This window comes from Stigmatopora nigra, chromosome 1, assembly GCF_051989575.1.
Source record: "Stigmatopora nigra isolate UIUO_SnigA chromosome 1, RoL_Snig_1.1, whole genome shotgun sequence".
In the NCBI taxonomy this organism is placed as follows: domain Eukaryota; kingdom Metazoa; phylum Chordata; class Actinopteri; order Syngnathiformes; family Syngnathidae; genus Stigmatopora; species Stigmatopora nigra.
Window position 1 is genome coordinate 20,437,038 of NC_135508.1, and position 27,602 is coordinate 20,464,639.

The 27,602-nt window shown below is 41.6% G+C and overlaps 1 protein-coding gene across 6 annotated transcripts; it reads right to left on the bottom strand.

Moving 5' to 3' along the window:
* Positions 1-236: 236 nt before the first annotated feature.
* Positions 237-27,434, bottom strand: LOC144211782 (serine/threonine-protein kinase WNK2). Of its 6 annotated transcripts, none has more exons than XM_077740454.1 (26): positions 26,941-27,434; positions 25,177-25,915; positions 19,103-19,275; positions 18,812-19,032; positions 18,564-18,721; positions 18,097-18,185; positions 17,307-17,526; positions 16,760-17,027; positions 16,470-16,582; positions 13,887-14,702; positions 13,287-13,469; positions 12,109-12,381; positions 11,648-11,691; positions 11,348-11,507; positions 11,155-11,271; positions 10,487-10,654; positions 10,187-10,238; positions 9,870-9,920; positions 8,736-9,445; positions 7,628-8,238; positions 7,171-7,403; positions 6,851-7,069; positions 5,897-5,995; positions 4,023-4,067; positions 2,836-3,131; positions 237-2,178 (listed from the first exon to the last, which is right to left on the bottom strand). In XM_077740454.1, the coding sequence occupies exons 2-26, from the start codon at positions 25,756-25,758 to the stop codon at positions 1,951-1,953; spliced, it is 6,129 nt and encodes a 2,042-aa protein (XP_077596580.1). In that variant the 5' UTR covers positions 25,759-25,915; positions 26,941-27,434; the 3' UTR covers positions 237-1,950. The 6 variants fall into 6 exon arrangements, with proteins under 6 accessions (XP_077596580.1, XP_077598166.1, XP_077595762.1 ...); XM_077742040.1 differs by having other exon boundaries at positions 237-2,139; positions 16,470-16,585; XM_077739636.1 differs by having other exon boundaries at positions 16,470-16,585.
* Positions 27,435-27,602: the final 168 nt, after the last annotated feature.

Consider the following 27,602-nt stretch of genomic DNA (forward strand, 5'->3'; position numbering starts at 1 on the left):
TCACACATTTATGTGCATTGATATATTATATTACATTAACATTACAATATCTAAGAGGCGCCTGTTTTAACCTGGAAATGTCCTTCTTTAGTATAATGTATAGAATAGCTCATCAATGTACCTAAATAAGGGCGGCCCGGTGGTTGAGTGGTTAACGCCTCACAGTACTTTGTATCCCCAAAAAAATAGAGTGCAAAGAATCATCAATCATCAAATGAATGGAAAATCAGACTTCATCAGACTGAAAATATTTATTTCTCAACAAGGTCAAACAGTGCAGCAGGTAGAGTGAGTGATATAGCGTGACAGGCCCAAGTATCGCCGCTTATCCCAGCAAAATGGGAGCATATTGTGATTGGGAACATTTGTTGTCCGGAGACATGCAGGGAGGGCAAACGCTAGCCTTTTGATCTCGCCACAACCTGAATTGGTACCCATCCTCTGCTCACAACAATCAAAAACAAAACAAAAAACAGGCCAAATAGAAATGCCAGAGAACAGAAATCTCTTACAACTGCAAATATTTCCCCCAAGAAGAGGATTCTGCATTAAGTACTAGAAAAGTCCAATTCAAAGCGAATTGATAGCTACTATACATCAAAAGCAACAATGCGCACAAAAAAGTGAACAAAATGTACACTATAGCGTTCTGTACAATTCACAGCTTGGGAAGATGTGTGTCCTGAAAGCGTTTAAATGTTTGGCGGAGGGCATGACCCCACAACAAGTCAACTTTTGGCAGGGGAGAAAAAAAAGGTGATTCTGAAGAAGAAAAAGTACAGTAGAGTACGCACAAAAGCTGAACATAAAGTACAAGAATGGGAGTGTATATTTTGTGCAAATCTCCCATGGCATCAAACTCATTTGCAATAGATGAGGGAATAAAAGCTTGATACGACACAAAAAAGGCAACAACACTTTTGCTATTTGGTAACATCTGGTTCCGTCAATAAAATTTTACGCAACAGCATTAAAAAAAAAAAAAAAAAAAGAATAAACAATCCAAACGTCAAATAAATCCAACTTGTATTAAACGGGATAACGTGGTTCCGTGCTTGGATTCAATTGCACTTAAATGCCTCCAGCCTTCATATTAATTAATTGACTGTCATTTAAACCATGAAGGCTGGTAGTAAATGAGCTTCTTTCAGTGCCATTGACAGCAATGGATGTCCAGACAATTTGAACCTGGGAGGGTAGTAGTGAAATATTACTTTGACTTGAATATGGACATTTATTCCCCTCAAAGGCAGTGAAACCTGAGTTAATGGCTACATTCCTAGCATAAGCCAACCTGGGAGCCACATTCATCATCTGGCCACAACATTACAATTTGGCCCATATTGTGCTGCAGTGTATCGCGTCATTTTCTACTTCATTTGGGGAAAACGGGTCCGGTAATACAATTCCACCTTCAAGGGGGGGCTGTTATCTGCTGATGTATTATTTCCTTTTCTTATCACTAACTTGCTTTTCTTTTACAAGGCAACAGTGCTTTGATTTTCATTACAAGGTAATACTGTCATAGGGAGGAGACTTGACTGTTATTTAATGATCTGAACAAGATTATTTGCTGTGTGCTACAATGAAAATCAAATGGGGGAGTGTAGCTCGCTGCATGAAACTAAAGACTTCACCCAAGTGAAATAAATAAAAAATAAAGATGACTTGCATGAAAAAGTTGAAGATTCAAGGCACTACATTCCGTCGACGTTAATACTGTATTATTTCTGAAACTCAAGCCACTGGTATTTGAATTCCACTGTGGTGTCTTAAGTGTACCCAAACAAATGTAAAGTGCACAGATGAAAGTAAGTACATTTTGTCAGAAAGCATGAAAGTCTTCACTCCTCACAAGTGACATGCACACACGCGTGTGTGTAGCGGTTTGGTTTGAAGAGCATCAAGCTTGCCTTCCAGCTCACAATTAGCGCTAAATCTTTTCCCAGATTAGGAAGTCCTGGTGGAGTTTGGGGGTGAGCCTTTCTCGGTCTCATGGGCTTGGATTCCAGCTTTGGCACCACCAGGAATGGCATTTGGCAGGCCCGGGCACCGCTGGGCGGGAGCTGTCCCTGCGTAGGTGCTGGCCGGCAGAAGGTATCCAGGTTGGCCTGCTAGAGGGCCACTTGGCATACTCGGCTGCTGAGGGAGGGACAGAGATGACCAGACTGAGTTCATCTAAAAGGGAAGTGACTCAAAGTTAAACCCAGTCACATTGAGGTTTTCATTGGATTCATCCTACAAAATAAAATACCTGGATTGAGGCCTGTCACGATAAAAATCTCATTTATTTACACGTACTATTTGAGTCAATCTATTCCCATAATCAAATGCTTTAGTCGATCAGTGTTTATGTGTGTGGGGGTATAATAAACATCCGAACAGGGCTGCACTTAGAAGCAGTAATTTTTGGTTATTTGGATCATTTTCTCCATTATCAGGTCTAAAAAAAAAAATATCCGATTCTCACACTTAAATATTTTGAGTGACAGTCTTTCATATAAAGTTTATACCTGTTGTCGTCCGTCCTTGGAAATAGTTACTACATTGTTTCTGTATCAGGAAAACTGGTCCTGTCATAAGTTGGATGCGATTGAAGCCAAACCAACAATTTTAAGGCAATTTTAAGGCTTCGGCTTATACGCAGAGGCGGCTAATATACAGAGAATATACAGTAATTGGCTTACAAATGATGAATGCTATGTGTGGTATGGAATTAATCGCAGACAAATAAATCTGTTGGCCTAGCCGACAAAACTAATGCAAAATATCTTTTTACGAAAATTCGGTAAAGTAATCATTGTGTCAGGTTTACCTGGATCCCTAAGTAAGTACCTTTTGAGAGGTTGCTTGCGGAGAGAACTGGACTTTGCTTTCCAGGTCCTGCAAGCGCTTCTGCTCTTTGATTTGGTTCAAGGACGGTGGTGGCTGATAGGCAGTCGATGCCTTCGTTTCCTTTGCCCAATCGTCCACCAACTTGTGCAGATCCTCGGTAAACGTGTTTTTCTTATTGTTGCTGTTGTTGCTCTGAACCTGAGCCACCCTACCAATCGGTTGGGGAGACGGCGACAAAGATGCAGCTGCGGCTGCGGAGGGCGGCATCTGAGCTGTGGTGGTGTGCAAAGATGACCCTGAAAAAGGACACAGAGGTTTGATTAGAAAAATAAATTAAAAAAAACACTCAAAACCCAGACAACAATCACCTGGCTCATGTCTAGCACATTTTCAGGCTGCTTCAATACACAACCACAATTCCAATCAAGAATGGATAGAAAAAAACAGAATACCAAGATTTTAGAAACATCTTCAACTTAGATTTAATTGAATACAAAATGTTGACACTTGCCCCAGAATTGAAAATGATAAGAGTTTTATACTTCAGCATGTGTTAAACTCAAGAGCAAGGGCCAGTTTGACTGTGCCACATCATTTTGTGCCTTGACTTAAGGTTTCTTATTAAAATAAAAAATATATATAGATTGGTGTCCACAGGAAAAAATGATTCGGAAAGCCCTGGTATAAATTACTATTACCATTGTAAGCATTTTGAGCAGAAATGGACTGAAAAGTCCAAGAGATGGATAAGATAAAAAATGTGAGGCACTTTACAATGTGTTGTCATTACTTTAGCACACATTGTTCCATCTCTCAAATCCATAGTGGTCTCATTCAGAGCCCTGAAGAATAAAATTGGGTCCTTGCCCTAATATTTATGAACCTAACTGTAGTCATCCCAAATGAAAGAACCACTGTAAATTTCTATTTTTGCCAACATAGCAGCCAAAGGACTGTCATACACAAGTGTAACATTGGTGAAAAACAAGCCATGACAAAGTCAAACAATAAAGACCACTAACATGCAAAAGAAATGGAAGTAAAATGATAAGTCTCAGGAGCACAAACTACGATCACATTTTCAAGTGCTGTAAAAATTAAAAGAGACATGCACAAAGTAACACACGAGAAGGATAAAAACATTAGAAAGGGAAGAAAAGACTGTAAAGAGTAAATGAGATAGTTACTACTACTGCGCTCTTTGCCTAGACATAGTCGTTTCAGAGTGGACCCTATAAAGAAGTAAAACAGCAAAAGACAAAATAGTTAGGCCGAAGACAACAAGAATGTGCACATTCAGCTATGGAGGACAAAAAGAGGAGAGGATTCAAATCAGGATAGAAGACTGGAAGGAAGGGCTTCGTTTTTGTATTTGTGTGGATTTGCTTCATCTTAGGTTTTGGTGCTTTTTCAGTTTGAATAAAAAAAAAACACAACAACGACGTCGACACTTTCAGTGGGAATTTGCAACGATCCCATCTGACTGGAAGACTGGATTGAACGAGCATTTTGACAGTGTGACGCCTATTCAACTGGCCCAACAGAAAAAGAATATAAATATCTGTACTATTTTAAGGAGAAAAAAGCATGCAGTTCAGCAAAGTGCTAAACAAAAGAATAGAAAAAATAAATAGTAAATGATACAGCCCTTGCTTTGGAGCAACAAATGTGTTGCTCCAAAGTATTGCCATGTGCTGCCTTTTTGTCTAATTGCATCATGCATATCTTTTCCGTCCAAACATGAGCGGCAGAGAGAATGGTGAACCGGAGGGGCTGACACGGGTGCTCACATGATGATGGAATACCTCAAAGTAACTTGTAATAATGACATTAAGTCCAATTCTGTTGAAATCCTGAAAATATGTCATGCAGTGTGATACAAGCTAACCATCAGTGTTACGTGGGATTAAGCGTTCAAACTACTTTTATTTTGTGAGTGGTCTGTCAATTAAATGACTGTCCTCAACACATAAATGGGGGGCTAATGGATTGGCTATCGAGTTGAAATTGCTTAAGTTAAAGTTGCTAAATAAATGAACACTATGGGACTTTTTCTTTTTAAGACAGAAGCAAAATCCCATGTTTGGAGAGATACGGTCTCATTGCATTTGTGGACTTGCTGATTTGTTTTCAAGCCAGAAGCATTGCATATATGGTGTAAAGGTTGCTCGGTTAAGAGTAGAATAGTTCTTATGAATGTATCAGTGGTTCTGAGAGAAATTAATGACTGGGATAATGATATGTTTAAAACCAATTTCAATGTCAATGCTGTCCTGGGCTTCCATGTCCACGTGCAGGACCTACAAATGTTTTCTTCTCATTCATGTTGTTGACCCAAGTTGCCAATGACTGTTTAGCAGGCAAGGCTGGTTAGTGGTCAAGTTATACTGATACCCTCAAATAATCTTGAGTTTTTATTTCATATATATGTATTTTACAAGAGGCATGCAATATTTTTCCAAAGTCACGAGCTCAGCATCCCTGTGCAAATTGCATTTTCTACTCTTCAATTGCCATTTTCGGTTCTTTTGGTCCACTTAGACAGCTTTGACGAGTTAAGTGCAAAAGAATGAATCTCAAAACTGTCATCATCTCACTGCAAAGTCCCCAGACAACCAATTTAGTCCATTGCATAACAAACTAAGTCCAAATGTATCTGTGACCTAGTTAAAATTTGACATATACACGGTTTGTCGACTCTTTGAAAGGCAGAGCGCTTGCAAGAACAATTTTCTATTGAGCCTCGTTAAGATTATTGTAGCAACCGCCATTTTAGACAACATGGATATGAAAAGGAAACATTTTCCGGCAGCATGGGGTTTACACTGTAGAATCATTTAAAAGCGTTTTAAGTAAACACCATATTCTCACATTACTCCTGTGGTAAAAAGACCAAAATAAAATGGGTGTACAGTTTGGGGATGGATGGTCGGTCATTGTCAGATGAGGGTTTAGCAAAGTCATTATTTCATGAAATGACAGTTGGTGGCAGTGTGGCAGATTAAATTAGGATTGTGGACATCATGAAAGAGTGGGAGAATAGAAAAGAACAAATACAAACAGATGGACAGAGACACAGGTCCACTGAGGAATCTAGTGCGTGGTTTGCTACTAGATTTATAGGTGACTCTCTCTGACGTTTGGTGGTAAACCGTCCAGCCTGGAAAAATAAATATAAGAGGGAAGAAGAGAAGAAACACTTTGAAAAAGGGTAAAAGTACAGAGATGAAGTGCTTGACGCCAACAAGGATTCAACAATAGCGATGAACGGGAGGAACAAACACAACAAGAAATAGGTTGAACACATCCCCAAGAGTCTCAATCATACAAGTGTGTTATACAGTATGCCAAGAACCGCTGGGGAATACTTTACAAGTGTGAAGAAATGCAACAACACACATTTGCTTCCTTCTCTCCCATTTTACACTTTTCTCAGCATGTCTCGTCGTTTACTAAGGACATAAAATCCTGCTTTTTAATTTTTGTTTAATAATACCACTTTTTCTGCTCATATAATCCACATTGCGGTCACAGTGTTCTTTTCTCTCCCATTTTACCTGAAATTGGGCTACGTTGGTCGTCAAACTTTGTGTGGCACTTTTGCCAAAGACTCAGTGCCATGATAAACTGTCATTTCCTTTGATATGGCCTCTCATTGTAATTACATCTCATTCAAGGGACTTAAGATAACTTCTTGACAAAGACGTAACTGAAAAGGCAATGGCGCACAGGCTGTCCCCATGGGGCAGAATAAGACCCCAGATTTGAGACCCCTGGTTTAGATGTTTGAGCTGTCACACAATCCAAATTATTTTCGTATCAAAGTCGTGATTGCAATCTGTCACAAATAACATGAATAAAGCACTTGAAAATGTACGTGAACTCGTTTAAGTCAAGGTAGATGAAATGTGGTCTCAATACATACAAAACAACAAGCAGCGCTTAAACGGTAAGTGTGGACTGACCAACATTTGTCAACTGCTCTCGTGTGTGTGTGTGTGTGTGTGATGTGTACCTCGGCCTGTCAAGTTGGTCAACCCATCATTGTGCTGGCCAGCGTAGATGTTATCCGAGGACAATGAGCATTTCATGGAACATGGCTGCTGGGTATGGACCTGTTCTGGGGTTGCGCTACTCTGATTGTTGGAGCTGGAGCTGCCGCTGAAGCGGGCCGAGCAGTCAGACATGGCCGAACTTTTAGCGGGGGATCCCGATGAACTGCCAGAACTCTCAACTTGGTCCAAAAACAAGCAAGGAAGTGTGAAGAAATGAACAGTCGAAATTGTAATGGTGAGATTATATCATTGTCAATGTCAATAGAATCTTGAAACACACCTTTTCTCTCCACTGTGGTGGTGCTGAGATTACTTTTTAGCTGCTGCACCATGGGATTGAGCAATTTTCCAGCTTTGACTTTGTGCTTGCTGGCCCTCCGTCGGCGGCCGCCGCAGGGAGGGGCAGCGTGAAGTAGGCCCACATTGGGAGGCAAAGATTTCCCCACCTCTCGGTACACGCGCTCAATTTCACTCCTCTGGAAAGCTTGTAATTCTGAAATCTCCTTCATGTGCCTACCCAAACGTAGAAAAAGGAGTTGCATAATTAGCAGATTTTCCTTCAGTTCAGTTTAAAAAATGCACATCAAACTGTTTTTTTTGGTCAAGTGTATTTAGTTTCTTCCCTAGACATTTAAATTAAAAGTATTTGCCAATAAATTGTGTTTAACTGCCATGCAGTTACAAAAACAAAACAATCACTGGCCAATTTTGGAGCATTTGTGTGTGGGCGATCCTACTTTTCTCTCAGCTTTTGAAGTTCTTTCCTCATGTCTGCGTCCTCAAATTCAGAGTCATTGTCACTGCTGATGTAAGAAGTCGGCGTGTGTCCCATCGAAGGTGAAGGAGCGTGGCCATTCATCTCCAATGTCCGTCGGCTCGGCGAATCTGAACTTTGCTCGCTTTTACTCCGACCCGATCGCTTCAGGAAAGCCACCGCCCTCTTGACGAGGTGGCTTCCAGCGTGCTCGGATCGAGTGAGGTGATCGGGGCGGGCGGCCGGAAGAGCCCTGCCTACGCTATCCTCATCTGCCGAGTCTGAGCGTTGGGCTGACGAGCGATAGTAAGGGTGGCCAGTCGAGGAGCTAATGGTGACAGCACGGGGCAAATGGTGGGGTGTCATATCTGGGCTAGACGTGGGGGTAGCCTGGTAGAAGTTTGGCGGTGCAGAGAAGCGGTTATTGCAGAGGGGTCGGGATATGCATGTACTTTCGAGATCAGTTGACGATGTGCCCGCAGGAAGACAGCCCTTGTTATTTTTATCAGCACTTTGTGACCCTTGAGGACAACTAGAGAAAGTGCTGTGACTGTTGCTTTTTTTCTCAACACAAATTGGTGCAGTGGACTGCATCTGAAAAAAAAAAAATAAGATTCAAGATTTTTCAATGAGCTTTGCCACATAAGTACAGACGCAATTCAATCTGAGACTGAGCACAGCTACAACATTTTCTTGACTATTGTAGTGGGCGCCATTGTTTTGCTGCTGTCCATGTTCACAAAAATCAATTACAGTGGACCACCATGTTTGCGGTGAGAAATGCCTAGTATCGATATACTAGCATCACTTTTTTGGGAGTGGGTGACGATTTCATATTTTTCCAATGCATTTTAATGGGCCAAATTTTACAGGTGTTTTGCCATCAGGCCTTTCTGCTCCCTTCCATGAATAGCTGTGCCCACTATATTCACCAAAGCTCTTTGCACGAGTTAGAAAAGCTTAACTTAGCATCTATATATGGAACACCAAAATATAGCTTGCTACTAGGACTCAGCACTGAAGGGGAAAAAAAGGTAGTTATAATAGGGGTGACCCAATGTATGCAAGCACATGCATGTGTTTGGCTTTACCAGGGGCTCTTCCTGTTTCTTGGTCAACGGTCCCTCGCTGCTATGGCCGTCCGAGACAGACAGGGCGCCAGACGCTTCCGCGGCAGATGCATGAGGTTCAGATGTGGCACCACACGGCTGACAGGGAGTGTGCTCCTGATACAAAAGATTTCTCAACTTCTTGTCTAACGTCTTGATGGTGCGATCGGCAAACTCTACACGGCGTGGCCCCTCGCCGTCCGAATCCCCCGGGCCCCCACTGCCCACTTGAGGAACAGATGTCTGATGCGCCGGACTCTGAGGTTGGGAAGGGAGTGACACCGGCAGTATCGGTGCCGGGTGGGGTTGCTGGAGGACCACTGACTGCTGAGTGGCTCGGTGGGAGGGGCCTTCTCCGGTGGGACTGGGCTTCTGATCTGGATGGCTGGTTAACGTGACCTCTGCTTGGTTGGCAGAATTCACGTCCAATGAAACCGGGGGTGCGAAAGCACAGCATGGGATGTCACTCACGATTGACGCAGCAGAAATGCAAGTTTCTTCAACGGAAAGGCTCTCCTTTCGGCCTACAACTTTACTCTGTTCTTGGATGACACAATCATCCAAAAAACCATGAACCATGCTGGCCTTGTGGTCTGGAAGGGAACTTTGCAAGGAGACAGACTGAAGCGCGCTCGACACTGCAGGCGTAGTGCTGTTGGCTTTGAGTGACAGTGAGGTGGACTTTTCGCATTCTGAAAAATGTCAAAGTCAGATGTTTAGCATTTGAGCTTACCCTAAAAAATATATGCATTCACACGAATACATTATAAACTTTGAGGGGGTAAACTGACAGGAAAATATGCATAATTAATTGGGGCGCTTTCACATAGACGTGGAGTAGCACAGATGTATAAATATCAAAACCATAAGAAAAAATGTGGCTTGTGATGGGAAGGATCTTGTACTTGTACTACAGCCATGGGTATGATAACTCAGTATTATTTTCCAATGCCAAGCACGTGTCTGGCAGCTCAAAGCAAAAGGGGACATCTTCTACTTCAAAACTTTTATTGTGGTTACAGTACTATATTTGGCTAACAATATTACATATTGCTTCTTTAAAACGCTCGATTTGTTCATGGACAGTGTCTGGTTATGCATGTTTATGTGTCATACCCCGATCAGCCACTGGACAGATGATGAACCAACGCTTGCCAGTGTGAAGTACTGCAAAAGGAAACAATGATATATATGAAAATATAATTCATAAAATTAGAATAAACACTCAATAAGTTATAGAGTTTAACTCTGCATTTTAGCTTAATAAAGGAAAAGACACAGTTGGGGCCACAGTTTTATCAGTCATCCAAGTACCACATTTTGGGCTAAAAAGCTAAAGTTATGTTTCATCTGAAAAGGGGAATTTCAGGATCCACAATTCTCCATGTTATTGTGGCTCAAATTACTGCACCAGGAGCAACAATGCTACTTACCATTTTGTTGGTAGACTAATTGTGGACTGCTTGGGGGACATGACTTAATTCCCTGAAGAAAAGAAAAAGGGTTAGAAGAACAAAGATAGATCATCAGATTTTGATGATTACATTGATTTAAAACAAAGATGGCTGATTGAAGAATATACACTGAAGAAAGTGTGCTGTTCACACCCAATACACACACACACAAAGATATTTAGGGCCATTTCAGCTTAATTGCACCCATCTAAATCGATCATCCTACTAATTATGCCCTTTTATTTATTGCTGCATATGCAGTAGGAGTGTCTTTCTCACCTCAGCAACCACTGTGCCAACTCCTTCACTTGTGGGACTGCTTGCCTGGTCAGAATTTTTCTCTGCCTCTGTATCCTCACTCAGCAAGTCCTCAGCTTTGTCTACGATGTCCTTGAGCTGTTCAATGAAGACTTCTTTTTCCAAGTGTAGGATGAAATCATTCTCCACCTGAGGACATGGTTGGTAAAAGGTAATACCCTGAAAAAGCATACTTTAGAACATTTTGTCTCCATTCATGCCACCCCACAAAACCTTAAAAACAACTGAACTCAAGACTTGAGAAAATTAACTTTGAGCATTACACAATGGTGGGATACAATTTTAAGACTAGTATTATTAGTTAGGTTTTGAGTTTGCTCATTTTCATTTTGTTCACCGAGCAGTATTTCAGAAATACTGCAGCCTTGAATAACCACCGCAGTGTCAATATAGATCCAAATCCTTTTGTGTAATGTGTCAATACACTCCTTGAATTACCATTGTCCCATCAATACTCTTTTTAACGATTAAGATTCTTTATTTTGCATCCGCTCTCCTACTTTGTCTGACTCTCTGCTTTTCAGACTGGGTCCACACTCCTGATGGTTGATATGAATAAATACATCAAAACCTAACACCGCACACCTTTCTATGGCACATGCACTATGTGGCGGCAGGTTACTTTGTACCATGTAAGTAGCAATCTCTTCAGGCGCATCGCCATCCAGGTCGAATTTGAATGTGACCATTTTTTGGTTGTGTGTTTCCAATTGGCACTCTACCATCTTGTCCCCGGTGTTACAAACCTAAAATCAGAAGAAACCCTGCTGCAATTATTGTGAACATGATACATCACTGTGTGAAAATATTTTGGCAACCCACATTTAGCATACTGAGCTTTGGCCTGCTCGTTTTTTCTTGGCGACACCGAGTGCGCGTCGACCTGCGATGGTGTTTGCGGATTTTACTCTGGCATTTACTTGCATGGGGACCATCACAGCCATCGCTCATCTCTTTCCCTGATGTGGCATCAGAGTTGACACTGAGTTTAAGAGGGGGAAAAGACAATACTTTGGTTTATTACTATTACATTTTTTTTGTCAAATAGCTTCGTTGTTTTTATTGAATTAAAAAAAAGTGCCATGTGGGCAGCAATCATCAGTAGAAGAAAGAGATTGATACCTGTCATAGCTTTGACCACCAGTGTGTTTTTCTGTAGCTTGATCCTACGGACAAGACACGATCCGGAAAAGGCATAAATAAACCTACTATTTTACAGGAAAAAAACTATGCGAGCTGACTTTTTCTGGCTTTTACTAGTCTTAGTAATTACATTAACACTAGAAAATGGTAAGGGACTGTTCTTGCAGATTGCCTTAATGTCTAATGAACGTCCCACTTGGGGAACGTTATGAATCTTAACAATAGACTCCAATTTTGCACAGCTTACACCATCAGGTGGATTATGGTGCTTTACGGATTTTATAGTCCATCCGCAATCAACAAATGGGATTTTCACATTGTAAAAATTTCATTGGCCAGACCACAGCATTTAACATTTGATTGACAATACAAAATTATTGGTAAAGTTAGTGGAGACCATATATGAAGTCTTCCATTAAAACAGAAGGGAAAACATTTACCTCAGTGTTTGCCTCAGTTGGACATGTGTCTCCAGTGACAGCATTGAAATTCTGCTGCGTCAAATTGGAACTTGCTAATCCACTAGATGCCCTATGAGATTCGGCGAGTTGAAGAGACGGAACCTGAATTTCCTTCTTTTCACACTGGCCTGCAGTGGCAAGGGTGCTCTGGTCTGAACTGTTCGGTGCAGATGTGGAGAAGTGTGGGGTTTGTGCGATAAGAGTCATCTGGACAAGGCCAGCATGACTGGCCATCATCATGTTCTGAGGCATCTGTTTGTAAAAGCAAAACAAAGACATTCAGGACTGTGTAACACTGTACAATTGATACATTACATATGAAAGATAGTCAAATAAGTTTGTAAGAATGTGTCTCAATGTAAATAAATAAACCAATTTAAATTGAAACTTTTTTTTCCTAATTCAAATATCGTACTTCTCAGGTCACACCTACATGGTGATGTTCAGCATAAAGTCCAAGTCGTCATATTTACCTGCGTGAGAGTGCTGCCATTTGTGGTTGGGTGTGTATATGGGATGTGTGCTCGGAGGTGACACAAATGAGGGCTCTGGAAAAAAAAGGCATCATCTCGGACAACCTTTTTCAGAGCCACAGTGACCTGATCATTTGCGTGTAGTGGTGTGATACGAAGAACAGGTGAAGGCGGAGGTTTAAGCAACAGCGGGACGAATGGAACGAACACATTTTCAAATTGATTTGGGGAAAGTGGAGACAGAGAAGGTGTCATGGGGAAATTGTGGTGAGGGAAAAGGAAGATGTGGTTCAGAGAAGCTGAAGAATGATGGGCAGTGTGAGGGGGGGGGGGGGGGGGGGGTTCGCAGTCAGTAACAGCTGCCATCACCTGGACAGTGGGGTACTGTGAAGAAAAGTCAAGGAAAAGCAAAAACAATGGTAGGAAGAAAATCAAATTGTCTGAAGAAGTCGCGATTTTGTGTTCAGTTCCAATTAAAGAACACCTGGCCATGTAGGTTGAAATGTTATATTTTGGGGGGAGAAAATTCCCCTCATTTTCAGAAAGCCAAGGTTCCATCATTATTACGTTCATACTTAGTCCATGTTTACATCTTGTTGTAACTTTTTTTCCCTTTAGGTCTCAAGATTAAGTGTGCTGACTCCAAGAAATAACTTCAAACAGAAGTATTAAAGGGCAAAATACCTGCGAGGACTGTAGTACCGGTGGTGGCAATGCGGTCGAAAGCTGAAGTGGTTGAAGCTGCTTCTGTACATCGGTTTCCAGGAGTGGCTGCTGGCCACACATTGGCTGGGTTGGAAAATTGCACACTGGCTGAGGAGGATTCGGCCCCTGGTTCAACCCCTCTGGTCCAACCAATGACACAGGCTGTGGAATGTGAATAAAACCAACATGATGACTGTGAGAGAAGGCTTAATTACATTTATGCAGTACTTCATAGACATTTCTACAGTTAGGTTGTTGTTAATTTAAAATCATAATGTTCTTCTTTGTGGGATTTTGATTTGCATCAGTGATACAGTACTACTACTAGTCTGGGCTTATCCCATTAGGGGCCGCCACAGCAAAATCAACATTTTCCACTTCACACTGTCCTTTGCATCATCAAGTATTATGATAGAATATCATGTTATTTTATCACTACACAATGGAAGTGTTTGGATTACAATAGTATTCAGTAATTCAGTGCTTTAGAGGGTAGAAAAGAGGTACAAAGTTGACCTTTGTAGTTATTTGTGTTGCTTGGCTATGTTGTGAGGTGACCAATTGGCTTGGAGTACTAACCTGGGGAAGTCCTGCATAGGTCTGTGGTGTCGCAGATGACTGCCCGGACAGATAATGACCCTGAGCAGGAATAGCATTGATGGCAGAATGTGTAAAGGAGGTATCAGCTACACTAGTTGTAGAATATTGTTGATTTGACTGGTCCTGCTGGACTACAAACTGGGGCACATCCTGACTGGATTGTGGAAGAGCCATTTTCCCCAGGTGGTGGCTTTGCTGCTGAGAAGCTGGCCCGGCACACTGAAGACTATTGGAATGGAGAGGAGGCTGTGATATTTGTTGGTGTACAATTGGGAATTGTGTTTGAGTGCACGCCTGCACCCCATTTTGTGTCCCTTGACAATTCTGCATTGGGTTCAGTTGGTGGGCTTGATTACCAAGCATCTGCTGGCTATTAAGAAACGATCCAGTTTGTTGATTGGGCCATTCGACCCCAGATGGAAGCAATGAAGCACCAGTAGAAGGCTGCATCATTTGACAGTGGGCAACAGGGCAACTTGGTTCAGTTTGCACTGACGGTTGATAAGATGGCACAGTATAAGTCTGTTGTTGGACCGAGATCGCATGTTGTTGTTGCTGACCTTGCATCTGGCAACACTGCGTAATATGTTGTCGGCCAGGTACTGCTGAAATACTGGGAGTAGGGTAACAACCACTGGCTGCAAGATGGGTGTTGACTGAGCATGAAGTAGCCTGACTTTGTAGTGTAACGTTGGGTTGGCATGGGTATGGAGGAGCAGGGTAACTCTGGCCAGGCTGTAGATATTGTTGAGACATGAGTTCTGGCGCTTGAGTCTGGTGACCCACGGAACTGGCCTAAAGAGACAAAACCAAGAAAGATTTGATTGTTCTGGTCATTTTTTAATTACATTAATAGATTCATAGTGTACAACCAAAACAAGCAGGTGAATGAAGGGTGATCTAGACAAAATCTAAAAGCGAATTGAGAGCAGGGGTGAGCCAAAAAGTCGCCAGAATCTGTGTCAATTCTACAGAGAAGTGGTGATAGTTAATCAGCAGGGTGATTGTGTGTTAAGGAATCAGAACCTGGGGATTGGCTGTTAGAAAAGGAAAAACAAGCCATTTTTAGCAAATTAATCATTTTGAAGATTATGTCAGATGTGGGAGCCTAGCCAGGAAGCCAGAAACAGACAGAAGACCCACCCTCTATGTAGAGAGGTTGAAATCATTTAGGCTACAATTTCGACCTACCGCTCCCAGAGACCGTAGAATGCACTTCTCCCTTGCGAGGGTTCTATCCTCATAGACACATGGGGCTTCCTTTTCCTCCCGCAAATAAACACTTGTTTTATGGTTGCCATGTTGCGCAGCGAAGGGATTGGAGTGGGAAACTGAGGATTGCATGGTGGAATGTTGGGCGTATGCTGCACGGCTTGTTCCTCCATTTTGATTGATTATATTTAACAGGGACGTCTGCAGTTGCCGCAGGAGTTCTGAACAATCACTTGAACCTTTAAGCTGCCCTTCAGGAGCAAGGTGGCGAAATCCTCCCCGGCGGTAGTTGCTATGATGAGATGTTAGACTTGGGAGTCCGCTAATGTCAGAGTGTCTTCGGCCCCTCATCATATTTGCTTTGACGGCTTCAGGAATTGGGGTGACACATTTGTCTCTGATGGTGTCCGATAACAGTGGCTGAGCAAGTCTCTCATCTGAACAATGTTCCCATTGGTTTTCTATCTCAACAGGATCAGAACTGACAGATCGCACAGAGAGTTTCAAGGCACTGTGTTGATGTATAGGGTCAACGTTGTAAGTGTCAATAACAGGAGCACTTCCTCTGCGCTCAACAATTCCATAGTGAATAGCTGGTTCTGGGCTGCATACTTCACCTTTTTCACAGGAGGGAGGTCGATCTGTCTGAAAAGGTTTGTTTGGTTGGTACTGGGTGAGAAGCAACCCAACAGTTAAAATTAATGTTAATCTCAATTACAAGGTCACACAAAGAAAAAACATCTTGAAAATCCACACAGATGGGAGAAGAATACTTGCCACCAGATGAAATTCACTTATGCATTCTTGGAACTTGGCTACAATTATTGTTCCTATTCCTCTCTTACAACCAAGCAGTGAAGTGTCCTTCAAGTGCATAATGGGAGTTTTCATTTCAGGCCATAGATCTGTTTCTAAGGCAACTAAGCGTGACGCCTTGTGCAGTGTCATCAACTAGCCTCACTCTACTGTAACAAACTACTTCTTTCCACATTTTTTTTCTAAACTATAACTCATATCAGCATAAAACCAAGACCTGTATATCTAAATCAGACAGAACTGAAGTGAACTTTAAGTGGAAATCTGCAATACACCACAAAAAAGGGCAAAATAAATATTCCAAAGACAGTCAAAGGTTGCCTTAAAGCATCCCAATTGTCAGAAGGAACCTTGAAAGAGGAATGTGAAAAGATCAGACAAGATCAATTTTGGTTGCATTTTTAAAAACTGAGGAAAATAAAATAAGAAAATAAATGAATGTCTCATAGGTAGAGCATTGATAAGAAGGGTTTTAGCTACTGAACCTGTTAGCCGGTTTGATACATCGCATGTCTGTACATTTCAAATACAAACCTGCTGTACTGCCATAGTGATGGGCTCCAGTAAGGACTGATAGAGGACGCTCTGCTGGCTGCTGTGAGAATCCGAGTACACAGTTGAGCCCTTGCCACTGTCAAAAGTGCCGTCTGCTACAGATAGAAACAACAATTTCATCATATAGAGGTTAACGTTTACTGGTATGAATAAATAAAATAATCAGGGGACAGGAGAATGCCTGGGCATGATGGCAGCTACATTCTCTAGACTCTTTACATGTAGAGGACCTAGAGTAGGTCTTATCCTTATTACAAAAACATGCTTACATGTCACTGAAGTGAGACTGGCCGGCGGTGTACGTTGCTGATTTTGATGCTCCACATCTGCTGGCTGCTCTAGCAGAGAGGGCCGTCCTGCGTGCGCCTCCTGAGAAGTCACGCTCTGAGAAGTTACCATGTGGGACCCATGTCCGGCATCCATTTGAGAGCTAGCCAGCACTGTTCTCTCTCTTCTCCATTTGATCAAGGCCACACGGTCCCGAAGTGATTTTCCTACAGTCTTCACATCACTTTCATGGAAGAATCCAGACTCCACCTGATAGGAAGGAAAAGCCAGACTGTGAAGTTTTGCTTTCGCTATTGCTAAGTGCTCTGAAAAGCACAAAATAAATAAAGCCAAAAATGTTGATACTGTATTAAAAATAAGTGGGTGATGGTGACTTTTATTGTATTGTTTTGTATTGTATTGTTGATAACCCCGTGATTTAATTGAACTTTTTCGTCATTTGATTGATACTGAGTTTTGACTTTGATTCCACAGGAAATGGAAATCCATTTTTTAATTCTGAGCTTAAATTTGGCACATTCCACGTACCATCTCTTGCGCCACCACCTCAGGGACTTCCTTCTCCAGGTCAAATGTGAATTCAATGGCTCCACTCTCCTTATATTTCCCTTTCAATTTCTTGTGGTCCTCCACCCAGAGTTTCAGGGCGATTGAGGTCTTTTGCCCATCATCTTCCTCAGCGAGCTCGACCCTCACCCCCGTGTCCTCCGCAAAGAAGGCGTGATTCAGGAGGTCCTTGATGCCGTAGCTAATTGAAGGGATAATGACATTAACACTTGATCACAAATGGCTGCACTGTGCATTCTGCAAGAGAGTTCAACACTGAATATTCAAATTTGAGTCAGTCAGCAGCATGTTACTGAGGAATTTAGATGTAACAGAAAGGGAAAGAAAATTACCCAACTAGAATAATTTGAAAAATGACATTGTGGCCACTTTTAACTCACGCAACTGTGGTAAAATGGCATTCAAAATTATAAAACACTTTAAATATCTATTAAACACTGGAACTAAACACTGTATAATTTACTGAATGCAGTAAATTGCGATCTATTATGTAAGTTAAGCCACCCAATTGTGTCATACAATACACAATGGTGTACGGAAAACAATAATAATAATAATCAGCCGAATGAAAATCTACTTAATTAGGTATATGCCACTTTAATGATATAGAGAACAGCTGATGAATTGCAATATTAGCCTGGATTAGCATTCTTTCAGACGGGCACTTTTTTCTGCTTTGTAAAAAAACAGGTAAACACCAAGCATATTTAGATAACATGATCAGGTATACAATAGCACGAGGACTGCTTACCGCTCTTCCCTCTTTTGGCAGATGCACTCGCCAATAATCTCTTTAATTTCAGGATCCACGACTTTATTGTAACTGGCAGGTTTGACTCCCTAAAACAAACGTGACAGCAAACAGAACATGTTGAACAATACTATGTTCAGGAATTACAAAACTAACACTCGTACAACATTCTCTATATAAAATCATAACTTCACTTCAGTTAGACCACTGATAATTCTATGTTTTTTTCCCTATTTGCATACTAGGGACTAGTTGGTGGAGAGTCCATATAAATTAATACGCAGAAAAAAAATAAGTATATAGCGTAGTTGAGTATGCATGTTTAGGAAAATACCTCATTGTGATTTATTTTAGATACGTATTACAAAGATCATAAAAAGTGGCTTATAAAGCATTTTTTTTAAACGAACAACAGCTAATTCTTTTATAATGCAGTATTTAAAAATATTTCCCAAAATTGAACTCACACTTGTGACTTTTCGGTAAATCTGTGCAGCATTCTGACATTCTGAATAAGGATATTCTGAAGTGGCCATTTCAAGCATACACATGCCAAAGGCATAGACATCCACAGCTTCGTCGTAGTGCTCCTCATACATCTCGGGAGCCATAAATTCTGGAGTCCCTGGAGATAGAAGTGTAGGAACATGTCTTTAATATGCTTCTCTGCTTTTTTCAGCATGGAAAAACAAAGATAAAGACCTCGTCACATTACCGATGACGCTCTTTGCAAAAGACGCAGCCTTTAGGGTGGCCAGCCCTAAATCACCAATCTTGACAGAGCCTGTTGGGCCAGTGATGAAAATGTTATCGCACTTGAGGTCCCTGTGGATGATGGGAGGAGTTCTGGTGTGGAGAAAGTGAAGGCCTTTGAGGATCTGCCGGCACCAGCTTCTCAACACCTTGGGCTTCATTACCTTGAAACGCTTCAGATAGCTGGACAAGAGAAAGGGAGCGCATTCATGTTCAAGTTCAAGTTGAAGCTCGAGTTTTCATCATTACTCACGTTTTGAGAGTCCCCGATGTCATTAGCTCCGTGACCAAAACAATGCACTTTTTTCCTTTGAGTGGACACTCCCAAAAGTCATAAAAACGGACTATGTTTGGATGCTGGAGACCTTTTAACATCTCAGCCTCTTCCTTGAAGCGTTGGCGTTCCATTTTTGACAGTTTACGATCCTGAGGCAAAAGTCAAAGAAACAATAGTGATGAATTTTAACTTTTAAACAATTGCGCATCAGCAATCAGTATTGGCATCACCCGTAAAGACTTAGTGGTACCTCGACATACGAGCACCCTGACATACGAGCAACTCGAGATACGGGTAAAAATGTGTCCCACTGGTGAGATACATCCCCAAAATAACCACTAAAAATCTTTCAAATCATTATATACAGTTTGTAAATGATATTTAGTATAAATATAAGTACCTAGAAATATTTTTGCTTTATGGGCAGCAAATGGAACGAGAAAAGTATTTCAGAAAATCAAAGAAATAACTTGCAGTGAACGTATAATTGTTAAATATGTCAAATTGAGAGTTGGTAAATGCATACATCGACAAGAAACAGTGATTTTGCATTTTATGGAATTATTTAGATTTTCAAGTTGTGAAAGAGTCAAATTTATCAAGGTAAATCCACTAAATGTATTTCAAGTACTTAAGGTCATTTCGCCCAGGCCTGGATGTTGTTTATATCTTTTCTTCAATTGAAGTGCTATGCAGGATTTTACTGAAGTTCTCCTTCTATGTTACTTATGTGTATGAGAAAATTCCACAAAGTTGTTAAGATGTCACCTTGCTTTTTCCAATGTATTATAATAGTCCTTTAATGTGATCTTATTTTGGTGCAGAGCACAGAAAAAAAATAAGATAGACATTTTTTAAAAAATCACATCAAGTCATTTCAAAATGCTCAGTCTACCACTCTGCACTACAACTACAACCAGTAAATTCACTATCAAAAGGTATGCTGCAGATGAACGTGTGCACTTTTTTTATTGAAAGGTGTTGTATTCATCCCAACGGTGGTCACACCCTCTCGATACTGCAGAGCGAGGCTAGCTGTCATCGATTACATCTTTCTTCATTTCCTTCAATATCTTGCCATCTCATCCTCCACCTTGAGCTCCCTCCCCCCATCGCCGCAATCCATGCGCCTCTGTACACCCACCTCTGATCGACCACTCCCTTCTGGGTGGGCAACAACCCCTCCCCACACGAGGGCAGGAGGGATTCTCATGGTTGCTGCACTCCGACCAAATGCCTGCGAGGCGTACGAGTGTTGCTTTACTGCAATTTGTTCCCTCCGTGCCAGTGACCACTTACGTAACGAACGCCGGCCCCCCTCTACACCCCCTACTCCCCCATCACACAGATATGGACTGTAAGCGACGACATTTTCGATCATTTACACACAAGCAACACAATAGAGCGGAAGGTCAGATAGATATAAAAACTTAAAACCAACAGTGAATCATCATCTGCGCTAAGACGGTTGGTAGTGTGGTGTGCTTCAACGTGGCTTGCCTCATCGGGGGTGGGGTTTTTCCCTTGCATCCTCTGAAAGTCATGAATAATTCACCTCTGCAGAAAACTACTGGGGCAAACTGAGCAACGGAATGCAGGCTGGATCTACCCAGACTGGGGCAGGAAAGGGGGCAGGGTGGCCCCCAGGCACTCGGCCTTCACAAATCCAAATAGGAGGTACAGTGCACAGATTACAGCACAGGGAGCCAAACTACCGCTTTGGCCTCCTCCTCCCTCTCGACATCTCCGCAGCCATCTTGCACCAGTTCTTTTGTTCCCCAAACCCCCCACAGTGTGAATCCCAATTATAGTCCCTACATGCACACACACACGTGGCCATTGGTGTCCTTTCACAGCACACAGTGAGGCTTTTAAATAAATCAGAAACCACAGGTAGGCAGAGAATGGCTAGACACTCCAAAGATAGAGGTCGCTCTCTGACTTTTTCCAAACAGGACAAAGAACCCCATGGGAAACGCCTCAAAGACAATTTCTCCTCTAAGGTGACTTGACGCACATCAGATCTGATGAGTCCGTGTTACAAAACAAACAAATAGATAAAAACGGTTGAGCCAGACACAAATGTGACTCGAGTGGACAATGCCAATCAAGTTGTTTTTTCCTCCTTCAGTCAAAATGCAGAACTGCCAACCTCTGTTAATCCCATTTCAGGAGTACCCTTGTCCAATTTCTGGAGTTTATCCGGAGTGAATGAGAATTCACGCTAAATCGATATGCACTGACGACGCACAAGACAAATCATTCGTCAGAACTTGTAACTCGGATAATTCACAATCCACTAGTGTTACCAAATTCCTCCAGTTTACATTAGATGAATTTTATACGAATTAACCCACTTTTCCACAGGACCAGACGGTTTGAAATTTGAAAGTTATGCGTTAAGGGGTAAAAATTGAATGTGCGCTTCTGACAGCTGTTATTTGTTGAGTGAGTAAAAAAGCTGAAGTGAAAAGGCAAGAATCATTTGCTTTGTTCAAAAAGAATTTTAAGTATACGGTATTAATTATGGCATAAATCAGATCACGACAAAAATGCAAAAATAGCTTTAGTGCAAAATGTGAATATAAGGATAAATTGATACTTGAACTGTTTAAAGTGGCAATATTTATTGTATGTTTTTGTTAGTGTTCAACAAATAAAACGTGATATTTTTTACAAGGAAAATGGCTCGTTTCTTAGGGAGAGATAAAAAATCTATAATTGTCTCAACATGCTGTGGGTTGATTTGAATAGAGATTAAACAATAGGAGTAGATTTGTTTTTGTTTTTTTTACCTCTTTCAAGTCATTTTTAAAGTGTGTGCGTGTTCAATAAGGCAATCAAAAAAATCGAATGGGTTTCAATTTATAAGTAAAAATTCTCAAACAAAGAGCAAGAGTTAAAGAAAATAGTCCAAACTCAAGTCTCTCTATAATAAGATCACAAGAATGCTGGGAGTAAAAGCAGAATTCTGCTTAGAGCAGTCAACTATAAGTAGGCAAGTGTTTCTGCTGTTTAGACATTTATTATTATTGAGCTGCCAGGCTTCAGGAGTTCAAAAAAGCAATATTGGTCCGAGCAAGAGGCAGAAGCCGTGACATGACGACAGCTGGTGGTGATGTTCTTAACATGTAAACAGACACGCGCACGCAAAATATAATTAGCGATGAATAGCTGTGGTGCTGCGATACCAAGGGTGGCAATTTAAGCCATCTGCTCTGATGATCTACTTTTCATTGAGGTGCAACACAAAGGTAGACCAGGGACTGTTTCACATGGGTCTCTGAATAGTTTGAAAATGACAAAGAGTGCTTAACAAAAGTAAATAAAAGACCCATGACTTCATAACTTGGCCATGAAGCAACAAACTGCATTGCTGAAATGAGATTATGGAAGAAAATCCTAGAATTCACAGAGGATTGTGAAACATAATTGCGGATTGCGACAAGGCACTCAATAGTTTAAGTGATTTTTGCTTTGCCAACAAATGTAATCTGCTTTTCCGTCTTTGCTTGAGCGTCGTCGGCATGACAGATTCCAGACGCTCCCACGTGGTCTGAGCTGTTCAAGTGTCAAATTGGGCAAATCCAATTGGGCCTTTTCATTTGTGTGCCACGGCCATGATGATCGCTTTCTTTACTGGTGCCTTTGTGAATATTATCAGACATACAGACATGAAAGAAGCCGCATTACCAATTTTCCCTCACATTTACATGTTGGGGTTTGGAATAGCGACTTTTTCTACTTCACTTCCTTACTTTTTGGTGGCATACACATCAAGGATGGATAGAAAGGTGCTATCATTCTTGTATAAGAAATGCATACCTTTCAACCTCGGTCAATTGGTCCCCTTAATGATTGCAATTCCCCTAAAGTGATAATAAATTGTACAGATGCAACGCAGCACATATTTACTCAGATAGGGCACACTTCAAAGTCCAAAATATTTTCCAAAGTGGACAAAATTCAAGATTCTGTAGATGTAGCTGTATGTCAGTGACAACTTGACTGTCTGGGTACATTGCTTGCTGACGCGCTATATTCATATAGTGAAAAGGTGGAAGTGACTGACGCGCGTGGGCATATAATCCTCAAAACATGACAACATTAGCAATCGACGATGATGTTTTCATCTGCTACCAGTTAAATGGAGAAGACGAGATCGGTTTTACAAAAAACATACGTCTTAAAACTTTTCTTCCCGTGCAAAAGTTGTTATATGTCACGGACATTTTGAAAGGTATAACGTATAACAACACGGGAAAAATGTTGAGGTTGACAAGTATGGATATAGAAGTCCTATTGAAAACTTATTGGAGGGACGTTTGAGAAATAGTTGCTGTAAAAGGAATAGCCATTCCTATATCTCATGCTCAGGAGCTTCTTTCCCCAAAATCAATGCACTTTGACAGGATAGTAAAGTTTGAATTGGCCTGGTCTGTTTGGCAACTAGTAAAATCTATGGTAAGCAATATGAAAAGAAATATCACCTCCTTGATATCAAGACCAGCATGGCAATCACAAAACCAGAACTAGATGTCATCTATGTATAGCATTGCAACCGTCACCCGACTGTAACCTTGAAGCTGTGCGTATCCATACAACAAAACAAGAAAAAGATGGTCAATTAGACAGAAAAAAAAGTGTCAGCAAAGTTTCAAGATACTATGGCGTGAATATTACATTGTATGAGACCTGACCATTGCTCACGGCACACTGGTTGGGAAACACTGCCATAGTGTACTGCTTAAACACTTGTGCTAAAAACAACAGTAGTGACCTATTTCGTCCCAGTTATTAGTCCTTTGGTAATTGGTACACACAAAGCACCTTCAAATCCAAAGATTTGTCTTAATCTGAGCCTGATCCCAGTCATTAATATTTTTAGAATCTCTTCCAGCATTTAATAGTTTTGTTATGGCATTTGACGTCCTTATTCAGGAGATGGAATACGTGTGATTAGAAAAGAAAGTCTATGTATGAGATATAATGCTGATATTTTGGGAGATGTAGCTTGTACTCAGAATATGAGGCAGAATGTTGAAAAAGCAGCAATTCTGAGCACAGGACAGGGCCAGGTCATGCTTACGAAGGCCCCTTAAAAGTTTCTCGGTAGAAACGAAAAAAGCCATGACAACCCAGCTTGCGCCTCCTACTAGTATTGAAATAATTGTTAGTTTATAGTTTTGAAACATAGACTAAAAGAGTAGGAGAATTTCTCGTGCATTCTAGACAGTTTTGGAAAAATTGATTTATACTAATCAACAAAAATCAAGAGACTGCCCAGCCTGCTGTTCAAACCAAACATTGATTGAATGTTGTTTAAAGAAAAGGTGATGTAACACAGTAGCAAACATGCCCCTGTCCCAGCTCTTTTGGAACGTATTGCAGCCATAAAATTCTACGTTGATGATTATTTCCTAAAAACAATGATGTTTTTTCAGTTTGACTACTGAATATCATTAAAATAATGACTTTTCCATAACTAGCGATACCTTTACCTGCAACATTGGTCAGAAAATTATCAAAATATTGAGGACTACAGAAATCAGGACATGTATTCACTGTTAAGATGCACAAAGAAAATAATCTGAACATTTTTTTTGTTATTAAACAATGTTTCTAACCAATAAATATATTATCTAAATCAGGGGTGGCGAACAACTCGGGCACAAAGAGCCAAAATCTCAAAATGTTAGTCAAAAACCCACACCTTATATCAGAAAAAGTATATAAAAAAAATCTGGTATATTATTTTAAAAATAATTTAATTGTTTTTGATGGGCCCTAATTTGAGGGATTTTAAGGGAAAAACATGAAACGAGGCAAAGAGCCACTGTTAACAAGCAAAGAGTCACATACACTTTGGCCTGGAGCCGCATGCAGCCCGAGAGCCACGTGTTCGCCACCACTGATCTAAATAGGGAAAGATTCATTCTGGAAGCCATATGGTGGAAGTTGGCAATAATAATAATAATAAATGTTGATTCTAACTGGCTCTGGAATGCTAGCACAACACAAACTGCATTGAACTGTTTGGTGTAGTTTACCTGCAGCTCACACCAGGCTACCTCCACCCAGGTTTCAGTATCCAGGCCTTTGTAGACGGTCTTAAAGGAGCCCCTCCCAAGCTCGATGTCAAATTTGAGGAAGCGTCCCCCCGGGGAGGTGGACACTGCCTTCATCCCCGCCTCTTCCTCCGTCTCCTCACTAGCTGCCTTGATGGTGCTTTTAGCACCTTCAGCACACGTGGCATTCGGTCCATCTCTGCTGCTCTTTGCCTTTTCCGTATCACCTCTGGCGCTTTCTTCCACGTCATCTTTTGGCGCACCTTGACTCTCAGCGCCCACGTCCTCCGGTACACCTCCACTTGTACCTCGCTTCCCGCCCGCTAGCGCTTGCGTACGATCCCCTTCCGACGCCTCTGAAGCCTGCTCATCCGTGTCGGAGAACCACAGGCTTCTCCTGATGAACCTATGCCGTGTAATCTTCGGGTAAGTGGAAGATGGGTCGCTGCCACCTCTCGCCGTCAACCCGGCGAGGCGTTCGCCGTCACACGCGTTTATTTGCAGTTCATGCTGCGAAACTGGCGGCAGCCTCTCATTCATTTTTAGATGAGCGTCGTGCTCCATGTCGATTGGAGACTGCTGTCACTTAGGTTGGCATGTCACACTTGCCATGCCGACGACGCCCAGCACAGACAAACACCAACAGCTTTCGCTCGTTCACGCAGGTTGCCAGTCCACACTTGCAAAAAGGCTGGCATGAGATTAGATTCAATTACACAATCTGTAAAAGAAATGTACACAGAATACTTTTAGAAACAATATGTTCCCTGTACTTATCTCTAAACAATAATAAAACAGGATAATGAAGCAAAGACTATTTGTAGTAGTAATTCCCAACCACAATCTCATGTGAATTATTACATGCGCCATGGGAAATAATAAAATGTCATTCTACCAATAACGTGTATCCATTTGTGGCAGCAATAAGGGGTGTTAATCACCAATCAATTTTGCCGCTTTCATCCAATTAACATTAGCATATATCCGATCAAGATTTTTAAAAATTAAGAAGTGTTTTTGGTAAAATGATGTAACACAGGCATTCGCTTTGACTAACTTAAAAGGACACATAAAGGGCTTTGCAATTTGGAAGCTTGTGATGACACCTGAGATTAGTATTTTATTAGGATATGCAACTGGATTGTAAACAATGTTGTTGCTGCCTTCGTGTGAGTGTACAAAGCAGCGGTTTACAATATACGTAATGGCATGATTAACTATGAGTCAGTATGGCAAATTCAACTTGGTGTCTTTGGCTGATTGCTTCAAAATAGATGATTGCAAAATAATATTTTTTTTAAATGTTGCTTAGACAAAATATATGAGAAATAACACAAAAACCTAAAGGAAATGTGCATAAAAATTGCAGGTCAATAAAAGTTTTAAAATAAGAGTTCAAGGATGTCATACAAAGATTTTACAATTAAAAGTTGAAACTTTTCTTGACAAGACATCCATTCCATTTTAACTGGGAGGCCTGGTCGATCGCATTCTATTCTGTGTGATATGATATCTACTAGAAACACACTTTGTTCCCTGCCTTTTAGGTATAGTGACAGGCAAAAGCATCTTGGATGACATGGGCAAAGAAGTGACGTTATATAGAACGCTAAACACTTTTTGTCGCCACCCTGTTATAGACATTTCTCTTTCGAAACGGGGCATTTTGTCCCCCTAACTGCCTCCATTTAAACAGGTAAGGAATCGGGGGAAATAATAAGCACTGTTCGCAACATTAAAACTCACCTCGGCAAAAAGAAGAGCTTTTAGCGGATGCTAATGGCGGGGTGGCACCATCCTCATCATCATCATCCTCATCCTCATCACCAGCCCCATCCTCGTGCTCCTCATCGTCAGGGAAGCCAGTTTAAGGCAAATTAGCCGGTTAATTACTGTCAAATGTGGGATTCGAACGGCCACGCGTGGCTCGCATTCCCCTGATTCTTTTTTTGTGGGCGTCAACGTGGGCAGCTTCAAGTGCGTTTCAATCCCAGAGAGAACAGGCGTGTCGTCGACGTAGAAAGAAAAATAGCGAGGATCATTTTGGTTCCGCGGAGTAATGGTCCTCTTCGGCAAACATCGAAGTGATCTTTCAATGCCGAGACACGACGTGCCCCTTGACGGATGTTCTTCTCGTCATGTCGATGCGGCCGTCAACGGCGTGAGAAGTGAAGCCGAAAGCCGACCGGTGCCCACGTTCGCTTGGGGTCCGCGGCCGGCCGCGCCCCTGCTAAGCAGCTCGACCAATCAGGAGGCGCTCCGCAACGCGCACGCACACAGACAACGCAAACGAGCGGAGCGGACGCTCTTTGGCATAGCCCTTTCATACCCATCATGTTCCTTGCTAAATAAAGTCGAATAGTAGCTAGTGGGGCGAGTGGTTAGCGGATCGGCCTTACAGTGGGTGA